Source organism: Hemiscyllium ocellatum, chromosome 18 (genome assembly GCF_020745735.1).
Source record: "Hemiscyllium ocellatum isolate sHemOce1 chromosome 18, sHemOce1.pat.X.cur, whole genome shotgun sequence".
Taxonomy (NCBI): Eukaryota; Metazoa; Chordata; class Chondrichthyes; order Orectolobiformes; family Hemiscylliidae; genus Hemiscyllium; species Hemiscyllium ocellatum.
In genome coordinates this window covers 53,861,942-53,884,917 of record NC_083418.1, presented here as the reverse complement: position 1 = coordinate 53,884,917, position 22,976 = coordinate 53,861,942, and the positions used below count along the sequence as shown (strand labels likewise).

At 39.0% G+C, this 22,976-nt stretch overlaps 1 protein-coding gene across 3 annotated transcripts in view; it reads left to right on the top strand.

Moving 5' to 3' along the window:
• btbd10b (BTB (POZ) domain containing 10b) overlaps positions 1–22,976 on the top strand; it is an 88,842-nt gene that overhangs the window by 12,336 nt on the left and 53,530 nt on the right. The window contains exons 1-2 of one of the 3 annotated variants that reach the window (XM_060839020.1): positions 4,966–5,054; positions 18,195–18,266. The exons of 1 other annotated variant lie outside the window; for it this stretch is intronic. Coding sequence is in view for 1 of the 2 variants with exons in the window: in XM_060839019.1 (XP_060695002.1) it covers positions 4,954–5,054 (101 nt within the window). In the remaining variant the exon portion in view is untranslated. Of the gene's footprint in view, positions 1–4,893; positions 5,055–18,194; positions 18,267–22,976 lie in introns of those variants that run through there. One more of the 3 variants, XM_060839019.1, reaches the window with a different exon arrangement.

The window sequence follows — 22,976 nt, the reverse complement described above, 5'->3', positions numbered from 1 at the left end:
ATGGGGTAATACGATTAGCCATGACCTATTGAATCGCAGAGCAGGCTGGAGGAGCCGAGTGTCCTTCTCTTGCTCCTAATTAGAACGTTCATATGTTCTTCTATACTATACTGTAATTAGTTTTGTCCCAATAGTTTTGATATCCCAAATAGATTTTTAAAATCTGATTGTGGAGATCATTTAGTATATGTTGTAGATTAATGAAACCAAGTTTTACAGAAATTCTGCAATTCGAAAAGCAATTCTGCACCATATACAGGTGGCTTTACTATAATGTGCATTTTGTTAATGCAAATTCGCTATAACATGATTGACTAATTGGAAACATTGTTTCTAAAGCATGAACTTTTAAAATGTGTTGGCTGTCATGCAGTTATATTGCCAACACTTGAAATGCTGTTTCTAAACTGATTTTTCCATAACAGGATTACACGAGAACATAACCATCCTGTTACAGAAGAACTATCAGTCAGTAAAAGCTTGGATGCTCAGTTGTTAAGCATATTCAATATAGGTGACAATAGATTTCCGGATACTAAGGGAATTGAGTGATATGGAGATAGAATGTGAAGTTGAGCCATCACCCTGTTGACATGCATCATACACTCTCAAAGGGTCAAGTGATCTTGTGCAGCCCTGGTTTCTGATGTTCTTAAAAGTGAAGTACAATGTTTGCTGGAAATCTGAAACAAAACAAAAACTACTGGATACGTTTGACAGATCAGGCGGCATCCTTGACAAGAGAAACAGTTTATGTTTCAGGTTGATTATATTTGAATTGAACTGAAAAATAGTAGGGATGTTAAGATTTTAAGCAATTACACAGTCAGAGAGAGGAGAGAATGCAAGAACAAAGGCAAAGTCTGTGATAAGATGGAAAGGGTGGGTTACAAGAGTGATTTGAATCTAAGCTCTTATGATATCTTACAATATGCTGGAAGCTTTTCCCTGAAGTCTGGAGGTGAAAATCACTTAGAGTCTTAGAGCACGGAAACCGACCCTTTGGTCCAATTTGTCCATGTTGACCAGATATCCTAAACTAATCTAATCCCATTTGGCCTATATCCCTCTAACTTTGTTGCATATGGTCGTTGTCGAATTAATTCTTAAACTTAAAGTTAGACAATATTGTTAAATTAAACTCGAGCAGATACACAACTTTGAATTGTAAGTTTTAGTAGTAATAATCCAGTCCCTGAATAATAAATGTAAACATGAACATATAAATTTCCTGGCCCTATTGATGGGTATTTGAATCTGGGAATTGAATGGAATGTCCAGCTGTAAACCTTGTCTGCCCCTTGAACTAAATGAACCTGGAAATGCCCAGCACCCCTACAGGAGGCAGAGTTATGACAGAAATGAGTACTTTCAGCCTCTGCCTTTTGAATGGCCCTTGACATTGTCACAGGTACCTCAGAGTTTTTGAATTGTGTATGATTTTTTCATGTTTACAGAATATCCTAAAAGATTTTTGGAGCCATTCAAATTCTTTTGAAGTATACTCATTACTGTAATGTAAGAAAGTGGAACATAATTTACACATAAAAGCATACAAGCTACATAAACTTGTGGTATTGATCATGGGGTAAATATTGACCAGGATACTGAATAGAACTCCTGCAATCTTCAGAATAGCACCATGGCATCTGTTGCATTCAGCTAAGAACCCAAATGAATTTCCACCGAAAGACAACACTACCAATGTTGCCAACTTCCTTCACTACTGTAATGGAATAAGTATTTGAATAGCTGTACTTGAGCCCATAAGTCGGACTTGAACTGTTAGCATTTTGGCTCAGAAGTGAAAGTGTTGGCCATAGGTATGAAGCACACAGTTTAGAACCATTCTTTAGCAGGCAAAAATCCTGCTGGCTACAAATGGACACGTCTCTTTGCCTTCCCCCCTCCACTGACTACATTCCTGCTCCAATCAAACAAGCACCTCCAAGGCCAGTGCCCACCATTTTAATCTAGTTTATCCATGCTACATAAATCCCAATGAACTGAACGCAATCTGAATACGATTAAACGTTCAATTAATATCTCTTCATTGTATGGCAAGTAGTGGGAGAAGGAAGAAGTACAGCAAAGATGGAGGCTGCAATGGCACAACTGAAGAACTTGTTAGAGTTTTGGGATGAGATGAAATGGCACCGGAGGAGCAAGAAAGTGAACATAATCTCTAATAAATGGTCAGCGATGAGGTAGAAGCCAATTGAGCAGAAAATGAAAACCTGCTAGTGGATTTGGAGTCCTGACATTGAACAAGAAGACATTGTTCAAATAGTGCCATCTAACTCTACAAGCTTGGGGAAAATTTGACTTTACGGGGCTGCTGCAGAAGGTAATGGACATTTGAATACATGATTTCTGGTGTCATAACATTTACTATGCCAATTGATAAAGTAATGTTTGTGATACCACAACAGGGAAGTTTGATATACATAGGTTGATTATCACCTTGTAGCTATAGATTTTGCAAAACTTTTTTTATTTCAAAAATATTTTGATCTGTACAATTGGTCATGCCATACATACGTAAACATTCCATTTCTTTGCATACAGAGACAGAGTAATCATTCGTATATACAGGTCTGTACGATTACTATCTACATATTTAGCTGGAGGGGTCACCGGAGCCCTCTTACTGCGTCGGCCCCCTGTGCTTAGGCAGGCAGACGTTACACAGTGGTCTTTCCCCACCGCGCCTTGGCGGCAGCTGCCCCAAGCTTCAGCGCATCTCTCAACACGTAGTCCTGGACCTTGGACTGTGCCAGTCTGCAACACTCAGTCGGTGTCAACTTCTTCGGCTGGAAGATCAACAGGTTTCGGACCTTGTAGCTATAGATTTTGCAGAACATTCTTGATTCTCTGAAATGTTTGGCCCTGCCTGCAGCTTAGTTGATTTAGCATATGATGGGTTTCACTTTCCACAACCATTGATTAGTATGTGTGACTTCATCTGACCCATGCAAGTGAGCATGATATCATCCTTAAAACTTTGGAACTAAAGCAGTTACTTCATCTCCAAACATTAGCACCAGTCTCTCTCAGCTTCCAGGTTTTTAATTACTCCAGAAAAACACAACAAGCATGTCTAATCTCTGAATATAAAGAGGGATCAATGAGCAGGTTTGAGCTGTGAATCAATAGCTATATTTGAAAATATTGATTTTTAATTTTTAAAAGGAATAATTTGCTGCACTGAAGCATCAATTGCGAAATGATTACTCATTTAAAAATATTAAGGGTCGAACAGATCACACTGTGCAAACTGGTTTGATGTCACTCGATTTCAGGGATAATGTGCAATTATGCTGCTCGCCACCTATTGTCCTGAAAGTGCAATTACTTACTGGAAAAGATCCTTTTTAATTCAAGATACTGTCCTGTTTGTTGTACTCCAATGTTTCTTTCTGTCTTGCAGGCAATTTTGCCTAGCTTGGTTTCTGCAAGGTTATCTGCATACCCAACTATCAGCATGCTTTCTAGCACTCTTCTCAAACCATTTGAAGCTTTGTCTGTTTTTTTTCCCCCAAGTGCTAATCAATATTGTTTGCCCATTGTTTTACTAATCATTTTAAGGATGCTCTAAATGTTGCGTTTGTTTCCCTATCATCTGTCGTTCTGAGAAGTCATTCTTTTTCAAAGCACGGTGGCTCAGTGGTTAGCGCTGCTTCCTTACAGCGCTAGGGACCAGGTTTCGATTTTAGTCTTGGGCGACTGTATGTGTGGAGTTCGCGTGCTCTCCGTGTCTATGTGGGTATCCTCTGGGCACTTCAGTTTCCTCCCACAATCCAAAGATGTGCGGGTTAGATGAATTGACTGTGCTAAATTGCCCATGGTGTTTAGGGATGTGTAGGTTACTCTTCAGAGGGTCGATGTGGACTTGTTGGGCTGAAGGGCCTGTTTCCACAATGGAAGGATTCCATGATCTATTCTATGATCTTGCCAACATACAGCAAAACCTGGGCGATATTCTGATTTGTGCTGATTTACAGCAGCTAACATTCATGCCATGCAAGTGTCAGGCAACAAGAAGTCATGATATCCCAAATTTAAGCTTTTAGACAGGTGCAATGCATGATATGAGGAAAAAAAATTTTTAATGTTGAGTAATGATCGCAGAATGGTTACAGCACAGAAAGGTAATTTAGCCTGTTATAACTGCAACTGCTCTCTGAAAAAGCAATTTACTTTATGCCTATCCTTTTTTTTATCGTAAACCTGCAATTCCCTCCGAGTTCATAATGGGTGTATATGCACCACATAGACAATTATGGTTCAAGAGGTGGCTCACCAACGTAGTCAGCTCGAGATAAATTCATTATCTTGTAGTACACCTTGCTGCCAAAAGTGGCATCATAGAGCCTTAGGTTTGCATCTCTGGGTCCTCCACATTTACAGCAGGGATATTCCTGGGCTCCAACCAACTTGACACAAGGTATAATAATCTTATCAGCCACCCATTTGTAAGTGGACCAATAGTACTGAGCTTATTTCAGAGCAAGCTTAAGGTTACTAAGTCTACACCTGGTCCTGCAATTTCTTTCCTTTTTTTTTGCAAAGAAAGGGCATTAGCAGGCTAACAGGGAAAAAGTTGGAAAGGTGGAGAATGACAGATTGCTGATACAACAATGCAAAATTGTAAAAGCTAAGAACAAGAGAAAACTGGCAAAGGTTGTTGATATTGTTGTGGGGATGGATGAAAGTAAGTTTTAAAATGATCGTTTATAAAATTGTCTTAGTCATCTGTTCTTATTTCAAATGCATACGATTGCTATTGTAGAAGGTCACCTTTAACAGCCTTATTCAACCTTTTGACTAATGTAAAATATTCATTTCGAAAACATTTTCAGTAAAAGGATACCTGTATATACTTTCTTGTAGGTTATGAGTGCCTTGTGTGTCAACTAAAAGCATTGGCAAAGCAGAGGTCCTTAGAGTGGGATGGCTGCACGGCCATACCCTTATGACAGTAATTCTAGTGATCCGGAAAATTGGGATCGGCGATCTCACAACAGACCTCGTAGACTCTATAAACACGCCAGGTAAGTGTGGGATTACAAGTATTGCAATCTTGGCCTTTGGAATGTTCTTTTAGAACAATAGTGCACCTTTTACATTAGTCTATTTGAAAAATGCTAGTGTGCAATGGAACTAATTCTTAGAATTTGTTTGCCACTGTCTGAGGAAGGTGCTGAAATAAAAACCCATTGTAGGCATAGAGTTTTAACATAACATATTGACTTTCAGCATTGAAGTGAGTGAATGTATTTTAAACCATTTATTTTTTCTCCATCTGTTGACTGATTTAACGTGTTTCCCTCTGGAATGAATCTGTCAGCCCCCACCGTGCTTGTCCTATGCAAGTTACAACTAAACTGCACAAAACTTTAAGCATATATTAAGATTTCTCACTGTCAGATCTGATTGAGAACAGTTTTTCCATGCTATTTGTTTTAACACACTTTACTTCTTGGGATAATCACAAGTGAGATAAATCGCAACCCTTGTGCAAGTTGCAAGCAATTTTTAAAAATATTAACAGTTGCGAATTAAGGTACATCTGCCACCTTCATGTGTCTATTTTAGGTTTGTACTCAACTGTCAAAATACGATTCATCTGTGGCTGTTCTTTTATTTGTGTAATTTATTATCATCATAATAAAAAATACCAACAAAGAATTGTGGATGCTGGAAATCTACAACACAAAGTGCTGGGAAAACTCGGCAGTTCTGGCAGCATCTGTGGAGAGAGAAGCAGGATTAACATTTCAAATCCGATGACCCTTTGTCACTCTTTAATGCCACTTTTGATTCAAAAACAATAACTTTTGTATTTAGAAGTAGAAGTAGATCATTTGCCTCAATGAGTCTGTTCCACCATTTGATTAGGGCTGATATGTTTCTCAACCCATCCTCCTGCTACTCACAGTAACCTTTGATCTCCTTAGTAATCAAGCAGCTATGTATCTCTTTTAAATCCACTTAATAACTTTGCATATGGTTTGGAGATGCTGGTGTTGGACTGTATACCAAGTTAAAAATCACACCATACCAGGGTATAGTCCAGCAGGTTGTGTTGTGTGATTTTTAACTTTAACATAGCCTATATAGCCCTTTGCTGAAAGCTGAAGAGATCTTTCCTCATTTTAGTTCTAATGGGTTGTCCCTTCACTCTGATCTGTGCCCCTGGTTTTTAGTCCCTCCTGATGGAAACATTTTCTCCAACTCCAATCTATTCAGGCCCCTCAGTACTCTAAGTTTCAATCAGATCCCCTCTCATCCTTCTAAACTCCATTGAGGACAGAAGCAGAGTCCTCAGTCACTCCTCATATGACAAGCCCTTCATATCTGGGATCATTTTTGTAAACCTCCTCCAGACCCCTCCAATGCTAACATGTCTTCCTTAGATACAGGGCAGGAAGTTGCCCTCAATGTTCCAAATTCAGTCTGACCAGAGCTTTATACACCCTCAGCAGTACATCTATGCTCTTGTATTCTAGCCCTCTCAAAATGAATGCCAGCACTACATTTTGACTTTCTAACTGCCATCTGAATCTGCAGATTAACTTTAGAGTTCTAGTTCAAGATTCTCCAGTCCCTTTTATGCTTCGCATTTCTGAAGTTTTTTTTCCCCGTTTAGAAAATAGTCTTCACCTCTATGCTTTCTACTGAAGTGCATAACCTCATTTTTCCATATTGTGTTCCAGCTGCCACATCTTTACCCACTCTTCCAGCCTATCCAAGTCATTCTGCAACATCTCTCTATCCTCAACACTGTCACTTCACCTATCTTTGTGTCATCTGCAAACATAGCAACATTGTCCATAGTTCCTTGTCCAGATTGTTAATGTATAATATGAATAGAGGAGATCCCAATACCCTGACCCCTATAGAGCACCACTAGTCGCTGGCAGCCATCCTGAAAAGTGTTCCTTTATCCCCATTTCCTTGCCTTCTGACAGTCAGCTAATCCTGTCACATGCCAGAACCTTGCCCTAACACTCTGCACTCGACTCTTTAGTAGCTTCTGTGTAGCACTTTGTCAAAGGCCTTCTGGGAATCCAAATAGCTGACATCCACTACCTCTCCTTTTAAGTTTTTAATTCATTGCATTTACCTCCTGCTGTGGTTTTGTCCTCCTCAGCATAATGCTTTTGATCAGTCTATTTGATCATCTTGTAGCTCTCTGGTTTACTGCAGTATTTGTCTTAACACATTCAAGCTCTTACCATGCAGCTACCAGGCTTCTCTCATTGCTGCAATGCTTCTCTCACTATTTCATACTCTCTAACACCCTCCTGTGGCACCCACTCCTCTTGCTCTGCCCCCCATCCCATTTCCCCCCAGCATCCTCCTTTTTTTCTTTGTTTTCTTTTTTTTTCTTTTTATTAACCCCCACACTACCGCCTAACTGCGGTAGTGCTTATTTTTTTCCCCAGGACCCATGGTGTGTGTGTGTGTGCAGTTGAGAGACACAAGGTGCGCAAATCTTTATTTGATTTCCACCACCAGGAAGAAAGGAAACACCTGAGTGGCCAGTGAAGCATCCTCCTTATCCTGAGGCTCCTAATCATGTCTCAATGATGTTATAATATCACAATGGGATAAATAGAAAAGTCAGGTCCCAAATAGATACAAGGAATTAATCCATGATGTCATTGTTGCTCATCACCAAGCACTAACTAAATGAGCCAACTGCTCCTGCATTACATCTGCAATTACCAATTGCTCAGCGCTCCCTCCCTTCCACCTCCAATATCATTATCACTCAGTAAAAGCTTTTCTCCCTTCTATGGCGCTCATTCTGCGGACGTAGACCTACATATGCTTTCTTCAGTTGAAGAGCCTCAGACCTGAGTACATCTGACCCACAGTTTGCTTAGCTATCCATGCATCACTGATCTGGATTTGCTCCTTGACTTCCTTTCCCCAAAATAGTTAGCGGTTGCTCCCTCCACCCCACACTTCCCCTGGCTTCAGGCTTGAGGCTCTCTATTGTCTAGCTGTCTCAAATGTCTTTTCCTGATTACTGATTATAGCTGTTTTGACCAATCTGTGTTGGCTTCCATGCTTCAAATGCTTTACATAATACCTGTAATTATTTTATTTAAATTCCTTCATGATCTTGCCTTTCCTTATCTCAGTAATTGCCTTTAATCTTCCAATCTCCCTTCCCTCACGCAAACTAATGTCTCCAAAATTTGGCCTTTCCATGCATTTGCTTGTTTGGGAATTTTTTCCCAGAGGTCCATCTTCTCTAAGAACTTCTTGATCCTCGCCCACCTTAACATGACATTTATTTTCTGATTATGCCTCTATGGTGCTTTAGGATGGTTTTTCTATGTTAAGGACATGTAGTAAATGTGACCTGTTACTTTACTGTTTTTGGTCTGCTGGCCGTTTAATTGTACAACTCGTGCTGCCAATTGTATCTGTTGGAGTTCATTAGTCTGGTTGCCTTAAGAATATTTAAATTTTATGTTTGGGAGCAATGCAGTAAATTAATTACATATTTGGGCAAGACAAACTGTGGGATTCAACACAATCACTCTGTCCTCTGTAATTAGTGATAATTAGTGTCTTGAGCCAAATGTGATTCTGTGTTGATGAAATTTTCTCTACCATATCCTGCAACCCAAGTTTCTTTTCAATGATAATATTTTGGAAGTAATGTATTTGTCTTCCTGATTTCAAATTATATGTAGAGTTCTTCAATTGCTGTTCAAGCACTATACAGTACTCAGGCATATCGCACTTTGCCAGAAACTCAAAGTGAAAAATGCAGAGTATGATGCAACAAGTCATTTCAAATGCTTAATTACGGGGTGCTGCGAAGACCATGTATTTGTGTTTTTCTGTATTTTGAGCATGCACTGAAATGGGAAAAGGACTTTAAATAACCAAGGATTGTAGAAGGAGCTGTTACACTTCTTAAAAACAAGCTGCCAGCATTTATTGTAAGTACTGTTTACACAGTTGCTGCTTCAACCAATGGGAAAATTTAATTGCGGTATACTAGTGTGTACAAAGTGAGATTCGACTTGCAACAAGTAGCTGATTGATTTGTGGAGTGCATAGAATTTTATGGGAAACTAGGGAAGGGATTGCTGGGCCCCTTGCTGAGATATTTGTATAATCAATAGCCATGGTAAAGTGCAGGAAGACTGGAGAATGGCTGGCTAATGTGGTGCCATTATTTAAGAAAGGTGGTAAGGAAAATCCAGGAAACTGTAGACTGGTGAGCCTGATATTGGTGGTGGGCACGTAAATCAAGGGGATTCTGAGGGGCAGGATTTACATGTATTTGGAAAAGCAAGGACTGATTAGGCATAATCAACATGACTTTGTGTATGAGAAATAATGTCTCACTAACTTGATTGAGTTTTTTGAAGACTAAAGGCAAAGTGGTGGACACTGTCTGCATGGACTTCAATAAGGCGATTGACAAGGTTCTGCATGGTAGGCTGGTTAACAAGGTCAATCACGTGGAATATAAGGAGAACTAGCCATTTGGATACAAAATTGGCTCAAAGTTAGCTGAAAATGTGTTGCTGGAAAAGTGCAGCAGGTCAGGCATCATCCAAGGAGTAGGAGAGTTGACGTTTCGGGCATGAACATGTCAAAGTTAGGAGACAGAGGGTAGTGGTGGAGGGTTGCTTTTTGGACTGGAGGCCTGTAACTAGTAGTGTGCTGCAAGGATTGATGCTGGGTCCACTTTTTCTTCTCGTTTATATAAGCTGTTTGGATGTGAATATAGGTATGGTTAGTAAGTTTGCAGATGGCACCAAAATTGGTGGCAAAGCGAAGAAGGTTACTTCAGAGTACAATGGCACTTTGATCAGATAGACTAATGGGCTGAGGAGTGACAGGTGGAGTTTAATCTAGATAAATTTCAGGTGGCACATTTTGGAAAGGCAAATTAGGGCAGGACTTAAACATTTAATGGGAAGGTCCTGGGGAGTATGACTGAACAGAGACCTCGGAGTGCAGATTCATAGTTGCTTTAAAATGGAGTCGCAGGTAGACAGGATAGTGAAGAAGGCATTTAGTACGCTCCCCTTATTGGTCAAAGCATTGAGTATAGACCAATATTATTGAGGCTCATTTGCCAATCCCACCACACTCTCTCAGCTGAAAGGATCATGATGTTTACAAATTTGTTAGGACATTTGGTCTGAAGACTGACTTTGGGCATATTATCTGGTGCAATCCATTCTTCATGAAGCACCTGGCTTGGATTCTGAAAGGGTTCAAGAATGCTCTTTAGTTAGATGAGGTAAGGAGACATTGGGTCCTCTTGAATCATCTGGTTCTGAAACTGCCTCTAATCATCATCATTTCAACATCTAAGTTTTTTTTTCTGAGGTCCTTACACACTTGATGCAACTGTAACATACCAACTTCAGTGAACAGCAACCACATTTTATTAAGCACAGTACAACACAAGCTGTGGAGAAACACTGAACGTCGCCATACTTGTGTGTCAGGAGTCTCGCTCTGGAGGAATTTTTAACCCGCGCCTTGCAAGGTATACATGGTTGTGGCAAAAGCTCTTCCTGAACAAAGGAAACAGTACTTCCTTTATACAAAATCTTTACCCACAAGAAAACCTCCAGTAACAAAGCGAATCATCCCACAATGGCCAGCTCTGGGAGTAGTCAGGATTCCAACTATAAGTTCTTATTGATTTCTGAATAGGGGATAAAAACAATGTAAATCATCCCTGCATGGCAAGGATGGGAATGTAAACCTCCCACATTTGCACCTATAAGACAAAGACATACCACCCTACTCCAGGGGCATTCAATTTCTTTACAGGTCAGCAAAGCAAATTAACTCTTTAGATTAATAAGATTGTGAAATTAATCATTAAATTATTTCCATGCTTTTTGCCTCTACTCCCCCAGTAGATTCTTTGATTTTTATTTGTGTTGGCAGAACTGTTTACCGATATCAGTTTTAAATTTACTAGTTTGCTGTTCTGTCGTAAATAACTTCCATGATTTGAGTAGTTGAGAACATTCTGTTGCTTTTGGAAACATTAAGACACTCGCTGTCAAGGCTGATCTGTGCTGAGCGTATTGTTTGTGTTGCCCAGATCATCTGTTTGGGGGCAGGGAGGGTGTCGGGGAAAGGAGTTATATGTAACTTTCAAATTTGAAGACAATGTTAATAATTGGTTACACGCTGTGTGGAAAACTGAGAAGAGACTGTTAAAACTAGCTGTCCTTTGCATGGAAGACTGAAGGAAGTGACCCAATTTAAAGCATTGATGATGTGATAATGCTTACCAGTCGCCTGGAGGGTGATTATGATGTTTAGCTTGAGATTGGAGTGGTGAAGGGCACTCAATTTGTTTGGTGATCCTCTCGTTGAAAACAGGATCAAAATTAGAGGATGCAGCAGAGCATTGCTTATGGAATCTCTCTGGTGTCTTGTGTGTGACTGATATCTTCCAGATCCCCTGCAATACAGGAGTGCGGTGACACCACGACTTTTATTCTGATTTTCGGGGTTGTGACATACTTATTGGCATAGTATGTAGAAGACCTTGCACAGTGATCCAGTGTTGGATGTCCTTGTCCTTGCCTTTTGTGCTATTTCAGAGTCTCTCCAATATAATATGGAAGATGGAGTATTTGGCTGACCAGGTGTGGGTTGATAACAGTAGTCGAGACAAAACTCATTTGTAAATTATGAGCAGTGTGATTTGTGTTGAATTCTCTTCTCCCTGTTTTTCTTGCTTTCTATTTTCTTTAACTGCTTGATTGTTACGCTTTTGTAAATGGATATTGGGGCTATTCCCGTTAATTTGAAAGGCAACTGGTGAAGTATTTCAATTGGCAGAATATGAAGGTTTTTTGCACTTGTTGGAGAGACAGCTTCAGGTAAAGAGTTGATCCACAGGTATTCACTCATGGCTGCCCCAGACTGTAGTTTCTACATGATCTCTTCAAAATCTTGTTTTCAGGTGGCCATTACTGAAATGGGTATTATGTTGTTAACTTTGCTACTGCAAATTCTAAACAATGTAATCCGAGAAAGCTCACGTGTTAAAAAGTACTAGGAGAAAGTGAGGACTACAGATGCTGGAGATGAGAGTCGAGAGTGTGGTGCTGGAAAAGCACAGCAGGTCTGGCAACATCTGAGGAACAGGAGAACCTTATGCCCGAAACGTTGATTCTCCTGCTGCTCAGGTGCTCCTCGCCCCGCATTGCCTCTAATCTGTTCTCCATTCCCTCACTTCCTAGTTTAATCTTCCAAACATTCAGGGAACCACAAGTATTGGCTAAGGATAGAGCAGGTATTTCAACTCTAATCCAATTTGAATCGTTTTCCTCAACTTTGATATGTGTGAGGGCAATGGAAAAGCAATTTGTTGTGGTTCCATCATGATACTGAAATGTGCAACAAATGTACTGGACGTTATTAATACTGTGCAGAATTCTTTTTGCCAGCTGACAGGGTAGCAGCAAGGGAGTGGGCATAATTAGAAGATCTTTCAAAGAGCCGGCACGACACAATGTGCCAAGATGTCGTCTTCTGCGCTATCTGATTCAATAATTCAGAGATTTCATAACCGTTCATTTTTCTTTATTCCATCATTTGTTCCTAAATTTTTCTTGTAATTTCTTTTCCCCTAGGATATATCAATGATTATGATAAGTGTAAACTTTGCTCATGGTGCTAGGAGACAAATTATGCTTCCACCAATTTTCTTGGTGGATGGAACAGTTGGTGGGCCTGTTCTGAATTTTTCATTGTGCATTAGTCGCCTTGACTAAAGTGCAGTGAAGAATAGCTTGACAGATGGTAACAGAAGCAGCTGGTGGCTTACTGGGAAGAGAGAGAAAGGAGGGGAGAAAATCTTTTCTGCATCTGATGTCAAATCGCACCATCATCTCCCCTGCTTAGAGTTGGAGTAATTGCAGCCACAAATGCAGACAAAGGAGACCAGTATGGGGGGTTGGGTTTCCGACGTCAGCACCTGCACAACAGCTCTCTTGCCAGTCAGCAACTACCACAGAAGTGATTTGGAATTTGTTGCTGTGATTTAAACGTGTGAACTGAGAGGTTACTCTGACAATCAGACAGCATAGAAGCTTATAAACTCTGAAGACGGCGAAGCGATGCAGTGGTTTACTGCTGGACTCCTGCAGCTCATAAATAAGACAGTGAAATGACGAAGAGTCCTGGAGATGCTGAGATTCAAAAGTGATGCCCAAGGATGCTGCATTCTTTCCACGAGTGCGACTGTTCTGGTTTTTGCATTGGTGTTGCATTCAGAAATTTTTGGCTTGCTGCTTTCTACCCATTGCATATAAAACATCAGGGTATGTACAGTATTTCAGTCTACAGAAGGAGTTGTGATATTTGTATTTGACTAATCTCAATTTTGATGTCGAACTTAAGGTGATTTCTCTACTGCTGCTTGTGAGAAGGAGTCAATGCAAACTTGTTGGAATAGAATTAGGGACAGTGATTAGGATCACTTAATTGAGGAAAGATGGTGTTCTGTATTCGAAGTGAAAAATACGTAACCTACATTTTTAATCTTAGCTCTGAGAGCCTCTGGTCGTATTGTGCTGGATTGCATCAGTTCATTTAATAATCTTTAAGCTTCACTGAGTTGGTTTAGTAGAAAAAAACCGTAACTGAACAGATTTTTGTGAACAAATCCACTCTGCATGTGGGGACTTTTTTTTAAGTGATGCTAGTTGATGTATCATACACTTGGTGATAGATTGCATTTGTCTGTCTGAATATCTATATATGCATCTAAAATTATTCATTTTTAGTCTAGTAAATTTCATTAACAGGAGTTCAACTTGGCAGAAGCTAATTTTTCGTCTTGAATTAAACTTGAAGGTGACCAGTTATTTGTTGGATAGTTGTATTTTGCTCTTTTTACACAACATTTTGTTTGCTTGGTATGGTTTTTGAAGTTGTTCATTTGGAGCAGCCATGCTGACTTATTGCCACTTCACTGCTCTGAATGTAAGCTGACTCAGCAGTTGTTAATAGTTCAGTTGCCAGTAACATTTTGATGTCCAACTTGACTCTGCAGTCAGTAGAGCCTGGAAGTCTATCTAGCTGTTTAAAAAAAGCTTTAGCTTATATTGTCTACTTTATTAATCTTCATTCTGCTGATTCACTCTTAGATGGTGTACTTTTTAAAGCACCTTCAATACTAAAGCTTTTCAATTATTTCTCTGAGAATCAAATATTACCTTTATTGTCACTTGCATTTAGGAAAGTACAGTGAAAAGCATTTAAGTTGCCATACGCTGGTGCCATTGTAATTACAGAAATTAGAAGAAAGAAATAAGTAAGACTAAGTTCATCTTTTGTTCCCTTCATGAATCCTGAGTTTTTGCGGGGGTTCTGGGATGCTGCAGCTGAGAGTATCTTTCAAGGTGATTCTGTTAAAATTTGTGTGTCCTGTAAGTGCTGACATATTATCTCCATAGTGAAACTGATGGTTCATTTGAGCTTTGGTCTTGAAGGATCTTTTCTGTTCCAATTGTATGGCAGTGCATGCCCTCATCAGTGCAGCAGGTGCACTGTAGCTTTACTAAATTGCCATTGCTGTACTGTTTAGGCAATAGGTGAACCATGGTTTGGAAAGACTGAGAGAATTCTATAGAAGCTAGCACAGAAATGGCCAGTCAGCCTATTTGGTCAATGCTGGTATTTATTGTCGACACAAACTAGCTACCTGTTTGTCCTATTTTGTTCTTCATGTATGTTCCTACCTTTATTGCTAAATGCATTCATGACATTAACCTCACCACTCCAAATAGTACTAAATAGAATTCCACGTTCTAATTAGTAAAGTCTCAATACAGGTGCCTAAAAAATGTAATAGACAGAAGAGCAAGAAGGAATATAAGCCATATTAAACTTGAACCTGTTAGTGAGACCTTGACTGATCTATAATCTCAAGTCCTTTTTCCCAGCCTATAATATATCATTATATCCTTTGATTCTCTTCAGGATCTAAACATCTCTCAGCATGAGCAAAGTTTAAGCATCCTCGACACTCTGGGTTAGAAAAATCCAAAGATTTGAGTGAAGAAATTTCTCCTCGTCTCAGTTTTAAATACCCAACTGCCTAGTCTAAGGCTACATTTCTTAGTTTGTTTCCTCTGGCGGGAAAGTCTCAATGTCTGTGTCTACCTTGTCAAGCCAAATTACTAACTTATATTGTTATGATCCGTGCCACCATTATTGTTGGGTAAGTCAGATCTCAAACTGAAATCTGGCTTAATAGATTGTATTTTATCTTTATTTAATAAGCTGGTCTTTCACAAACACGTGTGCGCAATGTTACAAACTTGGTTTCAACAGTAAAGCAAGTTTATTAAGAAAAAAGGATTTTAAAAAAGCTTTTGAAAAATACAATCTCATCGATCTGAACAATATTAGGTTCCACCATTCAAGCACATGAGAAAATTCACTTTTCTCTATCGTATCCATTTGATATTTTAATTTTCTTTTAATTCCTAGTTTTCAGAGACTGAATTTAAGATAGGCTTTTCCTTAATTAGTCACAGAACTGAGCTTAAATTTGCTCAGCTTCAAGTAACCCCTTCCAAGTTTTAACCAAACACTTTCAGTTTGGAATTTTCACACTTAAACCCTTACACTATGGTAAGCTACTTCCAACCATTCTAAACAATCTACTTTCTTCAGAAGGAATTATATCACGCATCTAATTTTTTTGAATAGAAACCACAAGCTTTCCAAACTGTGATTTTTCCCGAATCAAAAAAAATCCTGCTCCTCCTAAACATTCCCAGTGTTGCCCCTCTCCTATTGATTGGGAAAGAATGTCATGACTGCAGAAATACTGACATGTTAATCATTTAACCACCTCATGCACGTAGACCAAAACCCAAAATCTAAACTGTAAAACAAATAATATTGAAGTAAATCACACATCTTGTATCACCTATCTTCAAAGTAAAATGGAAGTGGCCTTGAGACTTAACAGTTGAAACTTTACATGTTTAATGTCACAAAAATCATACCAATGAGTTACACAGCAACTATATTTTGCTTAGGTCCATGGGCACCACAGCACTCTGCCTTTCATTTGTGCTCTTTCTAAAAAGTTTGCTCAAGCGTTTTCTTTTCCAGACACGCAAATGATTTTCAAAGTGTGCATTTGGGGAATTAAGCTTCTGTCCCAGAATTTTACCAAGAAAGCTGAAGGGTTGTGGTCCATAAAATTAACAGTTTCCACATTGTTGATGATCTGCATGTTACAATGGTGTAGAGCCTATCTAAGGTTTAAAGTTTCCATCCCAATTGTTGAATGTTTCTGCACCATACAGTTAGTTTATTTGAAAAGTACCTGAGGTCATTTGATGTCCATCTCATTGACTTGCAGTCAGACAGCCATCACGTCATTATTGGTGGCATCAACAGCCAGTTTAAATGGCTTCTCATCATTTGGCATGGCTAAAACTGCTGAGGTTGTCAGCACAGCTATCAAGTGTTAGAGATACTCTGACTTGCCTGCAGGCATTAAAATGTTCTGCATTCTCCAAAAGGTTTGTAAAACATGCACCAACAGTGTTGAGGTTCAGGATAAACTTGTGATAAAATTTAATTGTGCCAATATAGTGCAAAATTTCACCTTTTGCCCTCTGCATGGGAAAATCCTAAATGGTTGCTTTCACTTCTGTAGATGTTGCTTGTTCATATCCCACAGTATGGTACAAGTAAGGTACTATTACTTGGCCAAGTTTACAACCAAACTGGCTTTATGTAGTCGATCACCAATTCAGTCGAATGATTAATGTTTTTCCCAGGTTTGGTTATAAACAACCAAATAATGGTGGACAGCACAATCACTTAGTCCTTCAGTCGCTTTTAATTGTTAATCATTTGGAGTGTTGTTGTATTAATAAAGACCATTTAGTTTGCAAAAGCTGATAGAACCGAAGAAATATCAGTCAACAAAACCTGTCAGTATCCTTTTAGCAATTTGATTTTGTGATAAAGCATGCACATCTTATTTGCTTAGTGCAGTCATACAATTTGGTTCAAGATGAGCCAACTTTTTAGGCAATCCAGAACTATCGTAATATATTCAATTTTGGCACCATCGATAGGTGATGTCCAACTGCCATGACTTGATTCAACAGTGACTTTGTTTATCATAAAGGTAATCCTATTTCCACTTGAGGTAATCTCTCTGTATTGAGTCAGTAAGGGTGTTGTTTTATACGTAATGCATCCCCCAACAATGGCTTCATGAGCCAAAACAGTTTTCCTTGGTCTATTCATTGAAATTGATTTATTATTCTTGAATAATTTCAGAAATTCACTTGGATAGTTTTTACAAAGAGGAAACACAATGTCATATAACCGTTTTAGCACAACCATATTATCCAATTTGATTCCTGGAGGGTAATCCTTTACTTTATTAACGTTTGATTCATTTTCCATAAATTCTGATATCTCTATCTCACTCCTATTTCTTTCACACCTATAAGTATTCTGATTCCTTCTTCTGTCTGGATTATACTCCACCATTTCCAATTCAGAAATTTTTTTTTTGGTTTGATAAGGTCCACTGAACCTTGCATTTACGTATTTCCCAGAGCTTGGAAAAATATTCCCACCTTGTCTCCAACAAAAGCGTTTTGGACTTCAGCCTTTTTTATCTACTCCAGTATTAATTTTTTGTTCAGTAATGTTCAAATGATTTTAGCCAACTCTTTTGTGTTTTGGTCATTTTCGCTCAGAAATTTAAAACATAAGCTGGAAATATCACATCTGAATTGATTTATCAAATTTTCTTCAATCACTTTACATGGCCCTTTCATCCCATTTCCATATTGGTTCAAAAGAACAAAAATCCAGAAGACCTCATTAAGAGTGTCTCTAATGGCACATAGTAACATGGAAATCACTGGAACATTCCTGGCAATGAGCTCTAATTATGGTCTTCAAAGTTTGCTGCCAACTTTCCCACGCATCTTGAGATTGTGGGTGAGAAGCCAAGGATGTAAATTGTTTTATTGCCAAACTAATAATCAATCATTTCTTTGAATGTTTGTAACATAAAAATTAAAGCTTGATCTGATTGTGTTTCTTTGAGTAATCCATCTTGTAAAATCAAAAGAACTAACTTTTCCACTCCCATTTTGTCATAATTTCTCCTAAAGGCACTGCTTCAGGAAGTCTTGTTGAAAATATCCATGACCGTTAAAAGATTCTGCTTCCCATTCCTGTTTTAGGTAGGAGTACTACACAATCTATTAAGACCCTGCTAAGTTGTTCTTAAAATGCTTGTATTAAAATTAAAGGCACAGATTTATTTGATTGTTGGATGGTTCCCATTATCTTGCATGTAAATGACATTTCTGGCAAAATTTGACCATGTCATTATGTAATCCTGGCCAATAAAATGCTTTAATTCTTTAACTTGGCTTGTCCTGAAATCTAAATCTCTGTTGGAGTTTCATGAACCACTCTTAGAATTTTGTTGTGGTAGTAAAATGATTTGAGACTAATAGAGCACTGTCCTTTCCTATTAGCTGGTATTCGAAGTGGTCTCCATTTTCTCACTCATAGTTTGTCTCAAGTATTAATACTTGACCTATTTAGGACAACTTTCAATTCCAAGTTTTGTTGCATTTCTTTGTCGTCTTTGTTTTTCAGTTAAATTTTGAAGTGTTTTATTTGTTATTTAAATTTCCAAATTATCTTTGTTTCATAGACTTCTTTACTTGCTGTCTAATTCAATGAGACTGAGATCTAGTCACAACAGGCAGGAAACAATTGAAGATGTTTTTCTCCTAACATTTTAGCTTCTTTCATTTTTTTTCCTTTTAAGGCTAATATACTTAAAGTATACTTGGTCAAGTCCCATCCCAAAATTAAGTCAATTTTTTCTATAGGAATTTGTTTCACTAGTCCCATTATAGCTGCTGCTTTTAACAAATCACACTTTTAACTTGGCTCTGTATACTGAAACTGGTTTGGAACTTCCATGTGTACCACGAATTAATACTTTCTCTGTCATTAACTCCTCTGAAAGACAGTAGTATCATCAACCAGCATCAGTGACTGATCATTTCCATTGTTTCTCAATGTATTTATTGGTTTATTTCTTGATTCAATGCATAAGGTAATTCCTTGTTTTTTGGAGATGCACTATTCAGACTTATATGAACATTTCTTCAAATATTAATAACACTTTTTTTTGGATTACTTAGTGTGAAAGCAGGCCCTTTGGCCCAACAAGTCCACACTGACCCGCCAAAGCGCAACCCACCCATACCCCTTCATTTGCCCCTTATTTAACACTATGGGCAATTTAGCATGGCCAATTCACCTGACCCACACATCTTTGGACTGTGGGAGGAAACCGGAGCACCCGGAGGAAACCCACGCAGACATGGGGAGAATGTGCAAACTCCACACAGTCAGTCGCCTGATTCGGGAATTGAACCCAGGTCTCTGACGCTGTGAAGCAGCAGTGCTAACCACTGTGCCACCATGCCGCCCATTCCCGCCTCAGGAGACTGACTGTGTGGAGTTTGCACGTTCTCTGTGTCTGCGTGGGTTTCCTCCCACAGTCCAAAGATGTGTGGGTCAGGTGAATTGGCCATGCTAAATTGCCCGTAGTGTTAAATAAGGGGCAAATGAAGTGGTATGGGTGGGTTGCGCTTCGGCGGGTCAGTGTGGACTTGTTGGGCCAAAGGGCCTGTTTTCACACTAAGTAACCTAAACTTGAACCTTCTTTCCCTCCTTTGTTCAATTCAAAGAAACAAGTTCTCTCTGTGTTAATGGCAATAATTTTAGTGCCTGTATCCTTTCCTAATACTGTCTTTGCAGAATCTTTCTTGGACATTCTGACTTTTCCAGTCTTGCATTGAAATCCAGCAATGGACTTTGATGTGCTCGATCTTCTTAGAATGCAAGCATGTTAACTACTTTTGATTTCAGGCTTTCTCCTTTATTACTTTGCATTGTCATGCCTGTTCTTTAAAACTTGTATGTCTTAAATGTGCAGATTTTCTGTTCCTCTGATTTGCTTGCGGATTTCAATATGACTGACTATTTCCTAAAACAATTTCACAAAAACTCCCAGCTCGGCGAACAAAACCACAACAACGAGCAACCAAGCTACAAATCTTCTCTCAAACTTTGACTATTTCCTATAATTGTGAGAGAGACAATCATAGGTTCTATATATGTGTTAGCTCGCTGAGCTGGAAAGTTCATTTTGAGACATTTTGTCACCATATTAAGTAACAATATTAGTAGGCCTCCAGTGAAACACTAATGTTAGTGACCCACTTTCCAGTTGTGTTTAACATTCCTTGGGTTGGTGATGTCATTTCCTGTGGTGATGTCAGTTCCTGTTCTCTTTCTCAGTGTGATAAATGGAGTACAAATCAATGTGTCTTTTGATAGAGTTCTGGTTGGAATGCCATGGAATTCTTGTTGCGTCTCTGTTTGGCTCAGCTTCAAGTATCCCCTTTCCATGTTTATAAAAACACTTTGCAGTGTGGAACTTTTACACTAAAGCTGTTACTTTAACATAAGCTACTTCATAACAATTCCAAACTATATCCTTCAGGAGAAACCATTTTGAATGTCTAACTTCTACGAACAAGAGCCAAAAAATTTTCCAAACTCTGGGCTCCCCACCTTCATTCCTGCCAAAACAAAACCAAAATTCTGATCCTTCCAAGCTGAAAGCAACCTAACGCACCTCAATGTTTACTACATCTGGTCATAAATGCTCCAAATACACCAAGTTCCTAATATTGCCCCAGGGGATTACCAGACTCCTACTCTTTAATTAGAAAATCATGCCTGTAGAAATACTGACAAGTTAATCATTAAACTCCAAATACACACCAAAACTCATGTCAAAAATCTTGCATTACAGTATATTTTACTAAGACCTGTTCTTATTCATCTAAATTCCGGAGATAAAGGCCATTCTGGTCATTTTTTTTTGGCAAAACAGAGAAGATCACGAGGATGGTAGAAAACAGAAATTGAAGTTGGCTGGGAAGGATGATGAAACTGAATAGGGGTTGAAGGCACTTTTTTTTAAATAGAAATGGTGGCACCCCAAAAAGGTTAGTTTCTGAACTATTCCTGGTCATTTTGTAAAATAAGTCCTTGGTTGTAGCTCTCAAAAACGGTGAGAAAATGTGCCTATTGTATCAGGAAGTGGATTAACTTATGAGTCAACACCAAGCGGCATTGTTGGTCTGAGTGCTTTGTTTCCTTTGCTGTGTGTTAACTTGTATGTAAGAAGTAAGTTGGAGATTGAGCTTCTTGAGCTTCACTTTTGCTCAATGTTTACCTTTTTGTTTTGTCCTACTGCCTCTCCGTAAACCACACTGACTCAGTGCATCTCCAGTGACAATACTCCAAATCAAACCTGCGGTTAATCACGACTGTGGAGTTGCAGCAAGCGAACTTTGCTTACTTTTTAATTATATTTTGACAACTTGCCATTTTAACTTTAAGCTTGGTAATCAGCCTAAGGGCTGAGGTCACTCCAACAATCCATTTTTCTCATGGATATGTTGTAGCTGCAGACTGACAATTTTGAGAACTTTATCTTTTTATAGCCTATCTGATTTACGTCACTGACTGAATTCTCAAGTGACACATTCCCTTTGCTGCGGGCATGAATGCATCTCAAATCTTGCTTTCTTAAATCATACCTTTCCAATAGCTTACAATTCAAATTAAATATCATTTGAGATTTTCCTGACCTCAATACCTATTCTGTTTTACTTGAACATGTACTTAAGAGGAAAGCAGTTAAGAGGCAGGAAACAAATGAGGCTTAATTAACAGGCCATCCCTCAAGTGCTTGATAATATATCTTGAACAGGAGATAGTAACAAGAAAATCAGTAAATTTTTGAATCACCTTAATGCTGTTTTAGTCAAATACTGCTATTTACTAATTGGTTACTGGATTTAAAAATTCTTAAGTATGATATTACCTGTGTTTCCATAAGACTATAAGACATAGGAGTGGAAGTAAGGCCATTCGGCCCATCGAGTCCACTCCGCCATTCAATCATGGTTGATGGGCATTTCAACTCCACTTACCCGCCTTCTCCCCGTAGCCCTTAACTCGTCGTGACATCAAGAATTTATCAATCTCTTGAAGACATTTAGCGTCCCGGCCTCCACTGCACTCTGCGGCAATGAATTCCACAGGCCCACCACTCTCTGGCTGAAGAAATGTCTCCGCATTTCTGTTCTGAATTGACCCCCTCTAATTCTAAGGCTGTGTCCACTAGTCTCCTCGCCTAACGGAAACAATTTCCTAGCATCCACCCTTTCCAAGCCATGTATTATCTTGTAAGTTTCTATTAAATCTCCCCTTAACCTTTTAAACTCCAATGAATACAATCCCAGGATTCTCAGCCGTTCCTCGTATGTTAGACCAACCATTCCAGGGATCATCCGTGTGAATCTCAGCTGGACACGCTCCAGTGCCAGTATGTCCTTCCTGAGGTGTGGGGACCAAAACTGGACACAGTACTCTAAATGGGGCCTAACCAGAGCTTTATAAAGTCTCAGTAGTATAACGGTGCTTTTATATTCCAACCCTCTTGAGATAAATAACAACACTGCATTTGCTTTCTTAATCACAGACTCAACCTGCATGTTTACTTTGAGAATCCTCGACTAGCACTCCCAGATCCCTTTGTACTTTGGCTTTACGAATTTTCTCACCGTTTTAGAAAGTAGTCTATGCTTTTATTCTTTTTTCCAAAGTGTTTGCTCGTATTTGCTCACGTTGAATTCCATCAGCCATTTCCTGGACCACTCTCCCAAACTGTCTAGATCCTTCTGCAGCCTCCCCAGTGCAGGTGGACTAGGCAGTGTTAATGACTCTGTGGTTTCTTGTGGTCTGGGGAAGAACAGTTGCCATACCACACTGATGCATCCAGACAG